The 15,413-nt window shown below is 44.9% G+C and overlaps 1 protein-coding gene across 2 annotated transcripts in view; it reads left to right on the top strand.

Annotated features, from left to right (window-relative positions):
* LOC147901483 (S3 self-incompatibility locus-linked pollen protein) overlaps window positions 1-15,413 on the top strand; it is a 174,202-nt gene that overhangs the window by 99,356 nt on the left and 59,433 nt on the right. For both annotated transcript variants that reach the window (XM_087374617.1, XM_087374616.1), the window contains exons 6-7: window positions 10,376-10,470; window positions 10,561-10,640. In XM_087374617.1, coding sequence (XP_087230743.1) covers window positions 10,376-10,470; window positions 10,561-10,640 — 175 coding nt within the window. The remainder of the gene's footprint in view (window positions 1-10,375; window positions 10,471-10,560; window positions 10,641-15,413) is intronic.

The following is a 15,413-nucleotide window of genomic DNA, read 5'->3' as shown; positions in this document are numbered from 1 at the left end:
CACTTCTTTAATTTACGAATATCATTTTGATGGATGATATGAACTGCATAAGCGCAAGAATCCTGTTCAGAAGAGGTGAGCTGCCTATAAGAGCTGATTGCATCCATCTGTTGCTTGTGAGATTGAGCCCATTTCAGCTTAAGTCTGAGGTTTTCCATGTGACTCCGTCCATAGTCTTGAATAACAGCCTGCAAGCGATGGGCAAGACTGATCCAAGCAAAATCCATGCCCTCCTGAGCATGTAAGAGGAGAGGGCGGGCAGCCACTCTCACCATGTTCTGAAATTGTTGATGAAGCAAATAAGCACTATTAACATGGAGTAGGCGATGACCAAAAAAAGGCATATCATCTGTCAAATGTGCTATAGATAATGTCAGGCATACTGGAAAGTGATCATATAACAAGAGGGAATGATCAACCCATAATGCACACGTGAAACTAGTGTACTGCTGAGCCTGCAGCAAGTACCATCTGTCAAGTCGAGCCCAGTAATGAGTAAAAGCATTGTGATGGTATGTATAACCCATATCTCTATCCCTTGTTGAGAGCCATAAATTCTTCTGCATGGAAAAAAGAAAGCATATCCTCCCAATGTCGAAGCTCAGTGGGGATCATGTGAGAACGATGAGTGGTGTTGTCTTGCATGGCAGGCGAGTTATTAAAGTCTCCACACAAAAAAGCATTAGACAGCCATGGATATTGCTTGAGGGAGTCCCACATTCGAGCTCTTGTCGCAGAAGTTTGAGAGGCATAAACCGATGCTATTTCATAAAGATCAGCATGACAAATGCATCTGATTACCATCCATCGACCCTGGGGGTCGTTGTAAGCAACCGTGGGCTGCATATCATGTTTTACCAGCATGCATACCCCGGAAAAGTGCATCGTACCAGCATAAAAGATGTCATAACCAGCAAAGTGGCCTTGCTGGCAAGCCAAGAAGTGTTGGTTATGTTACTGTAAGGAAATTACATCGGGGTGCATTCTATGTACGTAGTGCCAAAAAAGTCTCCACTTATTGACATTGCAAAGACCTTGAACATTGTATGTAATGCAAGTAATTGAAGCAGACATAGAAGATATGTACAGTGGAGCCAAGAAACATAGTAAAGGTATAAGTTGTCAGGCCTCAGCCATGACATCGACTTCCACCTGGCCTCTTGGATCAGTAGCTCTATCATCCGCATCATTGTCACATATAGGAATGCCCTTCTTGAGCACATCAACCCACAATCGAGAAGTCATGCTATCAGCAGGGGTAGAGGTCTGACCAGGGGTGGATGTAGAGGCATCCCAATGCCGAGATTGTAACGGTCGTGGCATAAGCGCAAATACCTTTTTGGGTTGCTGCCATGCACCTTGAGGAGAGGCATTGGATTCTGAAATTTTGCCCTTTCCCTTATCCTTTTGCTTGGCTGAAACCTGGACCACACTTTCTTTGGGAAGAACAGATTTAGATGCTACATCATCCAACTTGCTAGGCGTTGCCTTAGGCCCTGGACCATAAGTTGGAGTGAGGTAGTATTTTCTGGAGCAATAGCTGTAGGTGGGAACTGATGCAGTACTGCAGGACACTGTGAAGCTAGATGGCCAAATTTATGACAAGTGAAACAAGCACCTGCAAATACTCCCCATTTCAAATCAAAATATTTTTCGCCCAAGGGAACATCTTCCACCTCTACCGCAATAGAAGGGGGGGTTGGGTGATCTGTATCCCAAAGAACACAAAACCGATTGCAATTGCCCGAAGGTCGGGGTGGGCATACAACTTGCCCCAAAGTAGCTGCCAGACTTGGTAGCTCAGCCCTCATATAATCTGGAAAATCCACTACCTCAACCCATACAGGGCAGTGATGTCGAATGAGACTGTGATAATCCTTATTTGGCGACCATGGCATGACATGCACCATTTGTCTACCATAGAATAGAGGAGACATCTCCAATATCTGCTGACGATATGAGGCATCCAAAAAGTGCACTTCATAAAAACCTCGAGAAGCAAAGCATACTCCTTCAACAAAACAACCTCCCAACAAAGCCTGAACCCACTGAGCCACATCATTTGCAGATGGTAACTTCCCAGGGAAGAAAATGATAACTGCTTGCTGAGAGAACTTCCGGAGAGGAGTAACCAATGAGGGCAGCTTCAGCTTGTACTTAAGGGCCGGGGGAGGTTTGGCCCACTCCTTCCGGCTGTGGTGAAATTCATCCTTGAGCATATTGAAAACATAGTGAGCATCTTTAGAAGCTGAGGTAGAGAATTCGAATTGCTGTCTTTTAGGGTCTCGGGACAAGTCCTTCCGAGAGTAGCTTTTATTATGGTCCTCCATGAAGGTGAGCAGGGCAGAATTGATGAAGCAAGAAAGGGCAGCAGGTTTTATGCACAGTTATGGACGGGTGATACACAGCAACGGGGAAGAAAGCAGATGGCAAGAGGGAGTGGTTGGCAGCAGCTAAAACAAGCGAGCAAGAGGAGAGCAAACACCAACGGGCTGTACGGAAGACTTTGTACGGACGAAGTTGGCTGTACGGAGAAATCAGCAGAAACAGTACGGAAAAGACTGGGTTGTACGGAAAAGTTGACAGAACGCTGAAGACTGCAGTGGTACGGAAAGACTGACGGTGACGTACTGGCACACAAAAGAAGCAGAGAGCGGAGAGGGCATGCGGGCTTGCACTCAGGTCTGCGCAGGGATGGCACACACACCTCTCTCTCACACCACACACACACACACACACACACACACACAGATATTTAACATATGCTTATGAGACACAAGATAAGTAAATGACACAAATCCGCCATGATCAAGACTACTAAAGATGCCTAGTGCATCCTAAGAAACTCAAAGTTGGGAATAACAAAATATGTATTTGTGTCCATTGTAGAGTGCTCATAACAAGTTTGTTCTAAGTGAGATGAGCATTGTGTGCGTACTGCTAGGGGTCCTATGGGATGTCCGGTGCATTGAAAACATTTGTTTCCTTAGACATACTTTGTGCAATCCCAACACTGTCTGTGACCCTCTTACATATATCCATGGGCACCCTACATTCTCATGTTTGTGTGTGAAGCCTCCTCAAGAGTAAAGATGTCATCCAAGGTGGAGTGATTATGTTTGAAGCCTACCTAGCCTTTCACTTGCATACCCTCACCCTCTTCGTACTCGCTAGTGTGCATCTCTATTGCTAACCCATACACGTTTGCAATCAGATGGCTTGAAACACCCCTTACATTTAGCCGCAGCTAAACCTGGGAAACTATGCAATCCTATCTACAAGCTACCTGCAAACATCATCGGTGGTTAGAACATACACTAGGACACACATGGTTTGGGCTAGTGCGTCACCACTCAACCGTAGATGCTTGCAAGGATCACTCCCAAGCTAGAGATGGGGCAAACCCAAGAGCTATGATCTCAGAGGTAAGAGTATGTGTCCCATATCATGTAGCCCCATCTATGCACAGATGTTGCTAGGGAATCGTAGGCCTGGACGACTTTCTAGTTGGGTATTCTCAGAAGGACCCACTCCCAAGAATGCCCCAAATGAGCCGAGACTCACACTTATATAGGTGTCTCAATCCTATTACATGACCCTAGGTGAACCTGACCTCCATAACACTAGCCACGTTATGTTGAGACATGGACATAACATTCTCCCTCCCTTATTCAGAGAATGGTTGAGACATAAACTTTGGGAATTGGTGCTAAAGAGGATCAATATTTTCCCAAGTACTATCCTCTTCAAGGGATCCTTCTACTTAACCAGCTCTGAATAACCTTGTTCCTAAACAGTCGGTCCCTATATTCCAGAAGACATTTGTTGGCGGTAAAGGCACATTGCCAACCCTTAATTAAAGAATTAAAGATAGGACACCTATGACTGTCTTAAGACAGTCATAGGGTAAACCTAATCCTAATAAAACACAACTGAGTTTGTGGTGTGGCTCACTATCACTTCACACCCGCACTAGAGTGTCACTCTCTCTCACTCTCACTCTCTTGCTCCCTTCCACTTCTCTTCCCCCTCTCAACTGGTATCAGAGCCTCCTCTCCCAAGCCCCCTCTTCCTTGTCTACTCCTTTCCGTACGGGCGTACGGCCAGATCCGTACGGCCGTACATCGTCCGTACAACTGTACGGACGGACTGCGACGAACAGTGCGCAGGCGGCGGCGAACAGTGCGACAGCGCGGGCGCGGGTCAGATCGAGGTCAGATCGTGGTCACGGTGGTGGTCGCTGGTCGCGGGTCTCCGTGCACAGGAGCTGCTAGCTGCAGCTCGAGGCGCCGCATCCAGCTAGCAGCCAGCAGCTGCATAGCAGCTGCTACTAGCTGCTAAGTCTTTCGAGGCATTGTGAGGGCGCAGGGCAGCAGATCAGGGCGTCGTCGGGTTGCGATACTGCATCAGGCAGCTCCATAGCTGCGCGGCGCAGCTATTCCACGTCAACTGTACGGACTGTCCGTACAGTCGTACGGACGACAGTCCTTCATCCACCTGCAGGTACAGTACGGTTGGCGTCGACAGCAGGGTACAGAAGTACAACAGGACTTGTTTGTTTTGCTGCAAAGACTCAACTCGATTTTTTTTTTGGGGGGAAGCGTGCCGTTGCGAGGACAGAAGTACAGCAGGAGCTTCTATGCATTTACTGAGCGCAATTCTCAGTTTTGGGTGACCTTATCAAAGGGCTTTTGCCTGGATGTGTTTGCAGTATATGCCTTGAGGCAGTGTGTAGCCAGGGATGTGTAGCCAGGGAGCACACATTTGCTTTGTTTCCGCAGTGCATTTGGTGACATTTGTTGCAGGTCACATTCTTTGTACACACTTTGAAAATCTCAGTTGAGCCACGCTTGGTCAGGGCGCATCGAGTTTACTCGGTCCCTAACTGCCCATCGTTGACAGTGCTCAAAAGATTTTCTTCTTGGTGTCTGTACTTTGTGATTTGTGTTGTTACTGAGTACACAGGGCAGTCTATGCATTGCACATTGTCAGGTACAAGTGTCAGAGAGTTTTCATATTGCATGCTACCTCAGTGTTGAGGTGTCCTCCACTTGATTCAGTTGTCAGATCAAGGGGCTTTTGCCCAGACTTTGTTTGATAGCACTTGGGTTACCGACAGAGATCTTCAGATGCATTTTCTTCCCTTGGTATAAGGGTGATTGCTTGGGATTTATCCCATTTACTGTTGCAGGCTTTGTAACAGGCTGAAGGATCATTTACTGTTTTTTTTTGGGGTGTTAGTCAAGTGGTTTCTGCAATTTAACTCAGTGCAAGACCTCATCTGAGGTGGGAGAAGTGATCAGTACAGTCAGTACAGCAGTGTTTACAGCAGTGTTAATGGTTTTGTCAGATGATTATGCACTGTTAAGCACTTGTTGAGCAGCAGCAGCAGTCTGAAATTACTGTTTTTATGCCTCTTTGAGCTCAGAACAGTTTGTCAGAAGGTACAGTAGTTGCAGGGACATTTACTGTTTTGCTGCAGATTTTACTGACAGTAAAAAACAGCACCATTGAGAGTGCTTCTGGCTCTAGAATAGAGCAGGCCTTTTCTGAGAAATCAGAACCTTTATTCAGCCTCTTTTACTTCCAGGGAGTCAGGTACTTTCCTCATCTGATATGGCATCAGGAGGAGGTGATTCTTCAATTCTGAACATAAAGAAACTGGAAGGAGCACATAACTATGCATTATGGGCAGAACAGTGCTTGAATGTACTTCTGTTAAAGAAGATTGCTAAGCCCATAAGGGTGAAGGGTGTCAAGCCATCTGATATGGCAGCTGATGACTGGGAAGAGCTTGATTTGTCCGCGAGGGCAGCTATCATGCTCACTATTTCAGACACTCTTGTGTTCAATGTACAGGCTGAAAAGACCTCTTATGGTCTATGGCAAAGACTAGAAGAATTATATGCCCAAAAGAGCTCAGCCAGTAAGGTTTATTGGCTGAAGAAGCTGGTTGATCTTCGCATGAAGGAAGGTACAGCTATGACCTCACACTTGAGTGAGTTCAATGCTATCTTTACACAGCTGATTGCACAGGGGTTGAACCTTGATGAGGAGTTCAAGGCTACTTTCTTGCTGTGTACCCTCCCTGAGAGTTGGGACACTTTCAAGACCACCCTGTCAAACTCGAATGCCACTCTTATTTATGCTGATGTAGAGAGCTCTCTCCTTATGGAGGAGATGAGCAGGAAGAATAATGCGGGCAGCAAGTCTTCAAATGCTTTTTGCAGGTACAGGACAGAGGCAGGACTCAGTAGAAGGGGAGATCTGCTAGTAAGTCCAAATCCCGCAGTCAGTCCCGTGGCAAAAAGGACATTGAATGCTTTTATTGTGGCAAGAAGGGACATGTGAAGTCAAAGTGCTTCAAGTTCATACGGGATCAGAAAGCCAAGAAGGCTGAAACAAAGGATGCAGGAAATGCAAGCAAAGGCAAAGGCAAGGCCAAGGCAGATGACTTGGATGCAGTGAATGTTGCAGCAGAGGACAGTGACAGTGACATACATGATGCTTTATGCTCTTCTGCTGTAATAGCACATGCTTTGGTTATTGATGGCCATGACATGCACACCTGGCTCTTGGATTCAGGTGCCTCTTTTCATGTTACTTCTCATAGGGAGTGGTTTACTTCCTACACAGGTACTCATGGAGTTGTTCATCTTGGGAACAACTATGCATGTCAGATTGCAGGGATTGGCAGTATACAGATAGTATTTCCTGATGGACAGTCATTTATGCTTGATGGTGTTCGCCATGTGCCGCAAATCAAGAAAAATCTGATTAGCACTGGCTTATTAGATGACAGTGGTTACCACACCACATTTGGGGATTCCAAATGGGTGATTACTGATGGCCAGACTGTAGTGGCTGAGGGTTTTAAGAGTGATACTTTGTATCCTCTTTATGTTTCCAGTGTGGGTAATCATGTTGTTGCCATAACCGAGCTGCCAAAGGTTTCATTGTGGCATAGCCGGTTGGGACACATGTCTGTTAAAGGAATGCAAGAACTGTCACGTTTGGGTTATCTGCCGCCTCTCTCTTTTTCAGATTTGCCTACTTGTGATCATTGTATCTTTGGCAAGCATTCTGTGACTCCTCATAAGAGGAGATCTCCCCAGAATAGAGCACCACTTGATCTAGTGCACACTGATTTGTGTGAGATGCCACAGTTATCACTAGGGGGTGCAAAATATTTTATTACTTTCATTGATGATGCCACACGTGAGGTGTGGGTCTATTTCTTGAAGCATAAGGGAGATGCCTTAGATGCTTTCAAGAGGTTTGTTGCTCAGGTTGAGAATCGGACAGGTCGTAGGCTGAAATGCCTCAGATCCGATAATGGGGGTGAGTATGTGTCACATGCTTTTGTGCAGTTTTGCCAAGCTAAGGGCATCAAACAGGAACTCACAGCCCCTCATAATGCATCTCAAAATGGTGCAAGTGAGCGGATGAATCGAACTGTTCAGGAGAAGGTTCGATGTATGTTGTCTTATGCTGCATTACCCCATGGCTTTTGGGCAGAAGTCGTGCAAACAGCAGTTCACATTATTAACAGGTCACCAAATAAGGCTTTGGAGTTGAAAGTGCCAGAGGAGGTGTGGTCTGGCAAGCCACCCTCATATAAGCACTTACGTGTATTTGGCTGCGAGTGCTTTGCTCATGTACGCAAAGAACTACGCACCAAACTGGATCCAAAGTCTATCAGATGCATCTTTATGGGTTATGGTGACGAAGGTGAAATGGGGTACAGGTTATGGGATCCCGTTAAACGGAAGATTATACGCAGCAATGATGTCATCTTTAAAGAAGATAGTGTACACAAGGAACCCGTGCAACCTGTGGAATACAGGAGGGTTATTTATGATGATGTTGGACAGCAAAGAATGCCCATTTATATGCAGCAGCAGCCTGCTGCAGATCACCCTGTTCAAGAGGGTATACAGGCTGAAAATCAGCCAGATAATTTTGCCAATGATGCACCACTGGATGTGCCAACAGATGGGGCTGTAGAACAGCCAGATATGGTGGTACAGCCACCCGTCATGCATGAAGAACAGGCTGGACAGCAGCCTAATCCGGAACATTTTGTGAGGAGGAGCACCCGTGCACAACGGCCTCCTGCCAGGTTTGTTCCAGGAGCCAATAATGTGGCTGATTTTATCATGCTGACTGATTGTGGTGAGCCTTCCAGCTTCAAGGAAGCTATGGGAAGAACAGAGAAAAAGAAGTGGGAGAAAGCCATACAGTCAGAAATGGACTCCCTACTTCAGAATGATACATGGGACTTGGTGCAGCTACCTGCAGGCAGAAAAGTTTTGCCATGCAAGTGGGTTTACAAAGTCAAAGTGGATTCAAATGCTTTACCTCGGTATAAGGCCAGATTGGTTGCCAAGGGATTTAAGCAGGAAAAGAGCATTGACTTTGATGAGATCTTTTCCCCTGTAGTCAAGATGACTACTTTGAGAGCAGTGTTAGCTCTTGTTGCTCATGACGACATGGATTTATGTCAGATGGATGTGAAGACAGCTTTTCTTCACGGAGATCTTCATGATGAGATCTATATGAGTCAGCCAGAGGGATATGCTGTTAAAGGGAAAGAACAGCTTGTGTGTAAGCTCAAGAGGAGCTTGTATGGACTCAAGCAGGCGCCAAGGGAATGGTACAAGAAGTTTGATGCCTTCATGCAGTCCCAAGGGTATCATCGGTGTGAGACCGATCATTGCTTGTACACCAAACGGGCAAAGGATGGCAGTTTGATGCTACTCATTCTATATGTGGATGACATGCTTATTGCCAGTAAATCTCAGCATGAGATCAGTGCTTTGAAGAAACAACTGCATAAGTCTTTTGACATGAAAGACTTGGGTGATGCAAATCATATTCTTGGCATGCGTATTACTCGTGACAGGTCCAAGGGACTTTTATTTCTGTCACAGAAAGAGTATATTGACAAAGTACTGCAGAGCTTTAAAATGGAGGGGGGGAAGTCCATTAGTACCCCGTTGCCTCCACATTTAAAACTCAGCAGTAAGGACAGCCCCAGATCAGATGATGATAAGGCTGAAATGGCCAAGGTTCCGTATGCATCTGCAGTTGGATCTTTGATGTATGCCATGGTTGCCACTCGTCCGGATATTGCTTTTGCGGTGGGAGTCATCAGCAGGTATATGGCAAATCCAGGCAAGCGGCATTGGGAAGTAGTGAAAGGTGTCTTGAGGTATCTCAAGGGTACCAAAGACTTGTGCATATGCTATGGTAGGCAGGATGCATTGGTGCATGGCTTTACAGATTCAGACTATGCAGGGAATGCGGATAACCGGAAGTCTACTACCGGTTATATTTTCACATTTGCAGGAGGTGCTATATCATGGGTGTCTCGGTTGCAGAAATGCGTTGCACTGTCAACCACAGAAGCTGAATATGTTGCAGCCACTGAGGCTTGCAAGGAAGCAATATGGCTTACTCGGCTGGTGGGAGATTTGGGCATTACAGGAGATATGCCAGTTTTGCATTGTGATAGTCAGAGTGCTATCATGTTGGCAAAGAATCCGGTCTTTCATCAGAAGACCAAGCACATAGAAGTGAAATATCATTTCATCAGGGAGGTACTGGAAGACAAGCGACTTGAGCTTGTGAAAGTACATACTGATGATAATCCTGCAGATTTGCTCACTAAGAGCTTGCCTAGAGAGCGGTTTGCACATTGCCGCCACATCATGGGATTAGGATGAGACCATTCTTACTTTATGGTCTTGTATACAGTAACTGTATATTGCTGTAATTTTTATTCTTTTCTCCCCTTTAGGCACATTGGCCTTTAGGTGGGAGGTTGTTGGGGGTAAAGGCACATTGCCAACCCTTAATTGAAGAATTAAAGATAGGACACCTATGACTGTCTTAAGACAGTCATAGGGTAAACCTAATCCTAATAAAACACAACTGAGTTTGTGGTGTGGCTCACTATCACTTCACACCCGCACTAGAGTGTCACTCTCTCTCACTCTCACTCTCTTGCTCCCTTCCACTTCTCCTCCCCCTCTCAACATTCTGGTTCATCTGGCAGATGAGTGGTTAAATCCTCCCTCGAGTTGTACAAGCTCATCCTGAAAGAATAAATTATCTCCAGCACCCAACTTCTCTTTCAGTCTGCTGACATGAAAGAATGGGTGTAGCTGAACAGCATCAGGTAAATGCAATTTATAAAAAACACTTCATTGGAACTTTTAAGGACTAAGAAATGACCACAAAAGCGTGAAGATATTCTATAGACTTGACTGTTGGATGTGGGGAGCAATGGAAGGAAGCTGGAATGCAAGAGAGGGGACAACAAGCTGAAAGCAATGGGGTGTACTTACATGTTTCGAATGTACTCTTTCAGGGTTATTTGATGCTTCCAGAAGTAGCAAAATTTCAGCACAATGTACTTACGGTCAATGTCAGCATATCTGCTCGTAACTTGTGTTTCGGTAACAGGTATGAGAATGCCTGTTTTTAATTTGAATCACGTATGTTTGTCAGAAAATCTAGTCCCAACTTAGTCATGAGACATGACATTATATGCAGATGGCAGCAATTATTAATCAATGGTCTTGTTGGCTACGACACAATCCTCATGAACAGCTTGCTGAATGCACGGGGGGAAGGTATAAGTCTTGGATACCTTTTATCACACTACAAGTTTTTCTAAGTTGGACTGGGCTTGAACAGCTTGGCACTTTGAGGTTATAGCATATTGCCTTGTCTATGGGGATTTTATGACATTTTTTCTGCTGGGTGTTCCATTTGAAACGTCAGTTCATGTGCTAGCCAAATATAGTCTCCATGGGAATATGACGATGCAAGTCTTGCTGTGCCCAGTGTTTGATATATTATACTTTGATGATTTGCAGATGTGTTATTGGTGTCCATCTTTTCTTCTTTGAAATAGAATCATTCAATTTGTGGAGGTAACGTTGCGAAAGTCACATGTGTTGTGGATTAGAAATTTTGTTTTGACAACTTGCCAGAACTAAAAGGTAGCGCCGTCACTAAGCATGATACCTTTCAATGTTGAAAGAAAACCAGACTTGATGCCAACTTCTTCTATAATTTTAATGAGATTCTTGTTAAAACCATGAGATACTTCTAGGACAATCCTTCAAAGTGTCTTGCTATATCATGCAACCCTCGAGAAGAAATGCGACGGATTGAATCGATTTGGAAGGAAAATCCCTCAGCCACTCTAAAACTATATAGAAACTGTTAGAATTATAGATATAATTCAGCAGTGACCAATGTAATATAATAAGCTAGTTAGGGGCACTTTTCCCTCACTAAGAGGTTTTTCCCCCTAACTGCAGTTAGTTCACTAACTATGGTTAGTGACTACTAAGGTTTTGTCACTAGGACAAAACCTTATCCTTCTCACTTTGTGTTGTACTCTTTACACTCTATTCTATTGTAACTACGTCTTCAGCTTCCAAGCTTCCTGCACTCTCAATCTCTCTTGCTCTCACTCACTTCCTTCTCCTTCATTTGGTATCAGAGCAAGGTTCAAGAGCTCCGTGCTCCCTGCTCTATTCTGCTCCAACCTCCCCGTCCAGCTTCAGCCCGTACAATCGTACGGTATTCTGCCGTACAGGTGCGCCGTACATACCTGCTCACCGTACATCGTCGCCGTACAGTTCCATACAAGCTTCGTACGTGTCGCCGTCTGCCACCGTACAGCGTTCTGCTCCCGTACCTGCGCGCCGTACAATATCCGTACCTGCTTTTCGTACAGCTCCCGTATCTGCTCGCCGTACCTGCGCAGGAAGCCGTACAAGGTTACCGTACAGCTCCGTACTTCAGAGCCGTACATCGTCGCCAGACTGTACGGTTAACCGTACAGTCCCGTACAGCTCCTGCTTCCCGTACTGTACGGTCTGTTCCACACTTACCGTACAGTTCGTACAGTCTGTACGTGCAGATCTACACCGGTTGCTGTCAGCCTCGGGTGTTCTTTGAAAGGCTCATCTTGCAGAAAACTACAGTTTGGTGCAGTTGTTTTGGAGTACATTTGGGGCATTTTGCATATTGCAGACATTGCAATCATTGTGCAAGTTTGGAACTACATCTGGAGCAAAATTGCAGATCTAGTCTGAAATTTGGGGCTTTTGTTTAAAAATTGCAGATTTGGGGCTTTTAGTAATTTTGCCCCTTTCTGGCTGCAATTTCTAGCCACAAATTGGGGCTTTTGTGTTGGGAGAGCATTTTTTGGAGTATTCAGTACATACTGCCTTTCTTGGAGTGTTTGGAACACTTTTGGCAGATTTTGGAGAGTGTTTGATGCTTGGACAGATTTCTGACAGCTCAAGTACAGAAATCTAAGTTGCATATACAGCCCGTGCTTAGCTGTGTTTTTGGGAGTTGTGCATTTTATTCCCAGTAAGGGAATTCAGATTTGTATCTGCTTCAATCTCTTTCTCAGATATGGCCCATCAAAATCAGAATGAGTTCCAGTTCGGTGGTCTTTCACAAGAAGACAAGTTGGATGGTACCAACTACTCCCTCTGGAGTTTCATGGTACGTAATATTCTGATTTCTCGCAATTTATGGGATTATGTCAATGGGGATGAAATCCGACCAGCAGATATTGCACCTGCTACCCCTCCTCAGCAAGGAGGTGGAAGAGGTCGTGCACAGGGTGCAGCTGCAGGACAAGTTGTTGGTGCAGCTACAGTCAATACTCCAGAGCAAAAGAGATGGGATTCACGGGATGCCTTAGCCTTGTCATGCATCTCTCTTTCAGTAAAAAGATCAATCATTCCGCATATCCGGTCGTGTAAGACCTCCAGGGCAGCGTGGGATATTTTGGAAAGCATGTATGCAGCACGGAATGATGCCAGGGTATCTTTCTTAAAAAGAGAGTTGAGCAATACACATATGGAGGAAGGTGACTCCATGTCAGTCCACCTCACAAAGCTACAGGATCTCAGAGAGCAGTTGTTAAACATAGATGAAATTATTCCTGATTCAGAGATGATTACAACCACTCTGAATTCTCTTCCTGAGTCTTATCTCAGCTTTCACACTTCGCTGAATTTATCATTGAGGGGGGGTGCAAATCCTCTCTCTTTTCATGAGTTGATAGGACTTCTGCTTCAGGAAGAGCAGACTAGGAAAAATTTGGCTTCACGTGCAGGTGAACAAGCCATGCTCTCAAAATTTAAATAAAAAACAAAGGGACAGGCAAAGACAACAGCAAATCAGCCTTCCAGTGGGTCAGGACAGCCTTCACAAAAGGCTAAAAGTGATGCAAGTAAGCCCAAAAAGAAGGGTTTTTGTCACTACTGCAAAAAGCCAGGTCATCACATAGCAGAATGCAGGAAAAGGATTGCAAAAGAAAAGAAAAACAGCTCAGGAATGGCTGTTTCAGATTCAGCCCCTTGTGCATCTGATAGTGGGGATGCTACAGCCAACTTTGTTGGTCAAGACTATGCCTTTTTATCTTGCATTTCAGATTCTAGGTTGGCTGTTCCAGATGCTCGGGATAGTACAACCTCTTGCAGTGATGATACATATGCATTTTTGACTTGCAGCTTTGACTCTTCTACAGATGCATCTGCTTCAGTGTTAATGAAACACTGAACACATGGTATTTTGATAGCGGTGCATCTAAACACATCACTTCTAGGAAGTGTCTTTTTACTTCCTTGCATCCACCTCCTGTTGGTAAGAAAGTCACTTGTGCCAACAACTCCTCATATTCAGTACGTGGCACAGGAGAAGTTGAGCTCACTGCAATTGATGGCTCAATTTTCAGACTTTCTGATGTCTTATATGTGCCTGGCATAACCAAAAATCTCCTTTCAGTGTCCACTCTTAACAGAGGGGGATTTCAGGTCATCTTTGAGGATGACAAATGTGCTGTCCGAGACAGGGAAGCTAACTATGCCTTAATGTTATCTGGTACTCTGCTGCGTGGGCTTTTTCAGCTTGATATTTTTGAGAAAAGAGCAGCCCATGTTTTGGCAGTTTCTACCCCTACAGCTGCCATGCAAAATGCAGAATTATGGCATGCCAGATATGGCCACATGCATTACAATAGCTTAATGACACTTCAGAAATTTTCAATGGTTGATGCCTTACCACCTCTTGAGATACCTCCTCCACATGCCTGTGAAGGGTGCATTTTAGGTAAAATGCATAGATTTCCCTTCAAGAAGGATGGTTCAGTTAAAGCTGTTCGCAAATTGCAGCTTATACACAGTGATGTCTGTGGTCCCATGAGGACTCCGTCATTGGGTGGTCATCTCTACTTTGTCACATTTATTGATGACTACTCCAATTTTACTTGGGTTTATGGGCTGAAAAAGAAATCTGAAGTGTTCACAGTGTTTAAACACTTTTCAGCCATGGTTGAAAATGAAACCGGACTCAAAATACAGACATTACGCATGGATAGAGGTGGGGAATACCTATCTGCAGAATTTGATGCTTTTCTCAAGCAAAAGGGTATTGTGCATCAGCTCACAGTCAGGCTGACCCCTCAGCAAAATGGCAAAGCTGAGAGGAAAAATAGAACCCTCATGGAGATGGACAGATGTATGCTGAAAAGCAAACACATGCCTCATAAATTCTGGTTAGAGGGTTTGATGTGTGCCAATTACATTTTGAACAGGGCTCCCACTAAGGCTTTAAAAACAAAAACTCCTTTTGAGGTCTGGAATGACAGGAAGCCTTCAGTGGATCACTTCCGAGTCTTTGGATGCCTTGCCTATGCACATGTGCCAGTTGAATTTAGGCACAAATTGTCAGATAAAGCTATCAAATGCATATTTGTTGGATACAGTGCAGAAAGCAAGGGGTATCGTCTCTACAATCCTGCTACACGCAAAATCATTGTAAGTAGAGATGTGATATTTTCTGAAAATTCAGCTCACACTTAGGCTGATTTTCAAATGCCTTCATCTTCAGAGGATGTCTTTCAAGAGTTGCTACCCATTGCTTTGGGTTCCCCTGCTGATTTTTCTGATCCAAATCAGAATTTACAGCAACCTTCAAATGCTTCAGTTCCGCCACAGGATGTCTTGCCTCCTCCACAGGCAGTGGAACAAGTGGTGCAGCAAGAAATTGCAAACATACATGCAGCAAAAACAGTCCCAAACTGGCTGTTACAGACTCTCAGGGAGAGTAAACTTGATGCTCCGTTACCTGGCAGGACTCGCAGTGCAGCAAGGCACATGGAAGGTGCTAATTCAGTGGAATCAGCATATGCAGGTACTCTCCTTGATGAGGAGGAGCCTGCCACATTTGAAGAAGCAAAAGGTAATGTGCATTGGATGAATGCCATGCACGATGAGTTGCAGTCATTGCAAAAAATCAGACTTGGGATGTTGTGGACTTGCCACAGGGTAAACATGCTATTGGCACACGATGGGTATTTAAAGTCAAAC

The sequence above is a fragment of the Dipteris shenzhenensis genome, chromosome 5 (genome assembly GCF_047967505.1).
Source record: "Dipteris shenzhenensis isolate YYH24624 ecotype China chromosome 5, Dip_SZ_1.0, whole genome shotgun sequence".
In the NCBI taxonomy this organism is placed as follows: Eukaryota; Viridiplantae; Streptophyta; class Polypodiopsida; order Gleicheniales; family Dipteridaceae; genus Dipteris; species Dipteris shenzhenensis.
The sequence above is the reverse complement of the archived record's forward strand: the minus strand, read 5'-3'. Positions and strand labels throughout refer to the sequence as shown.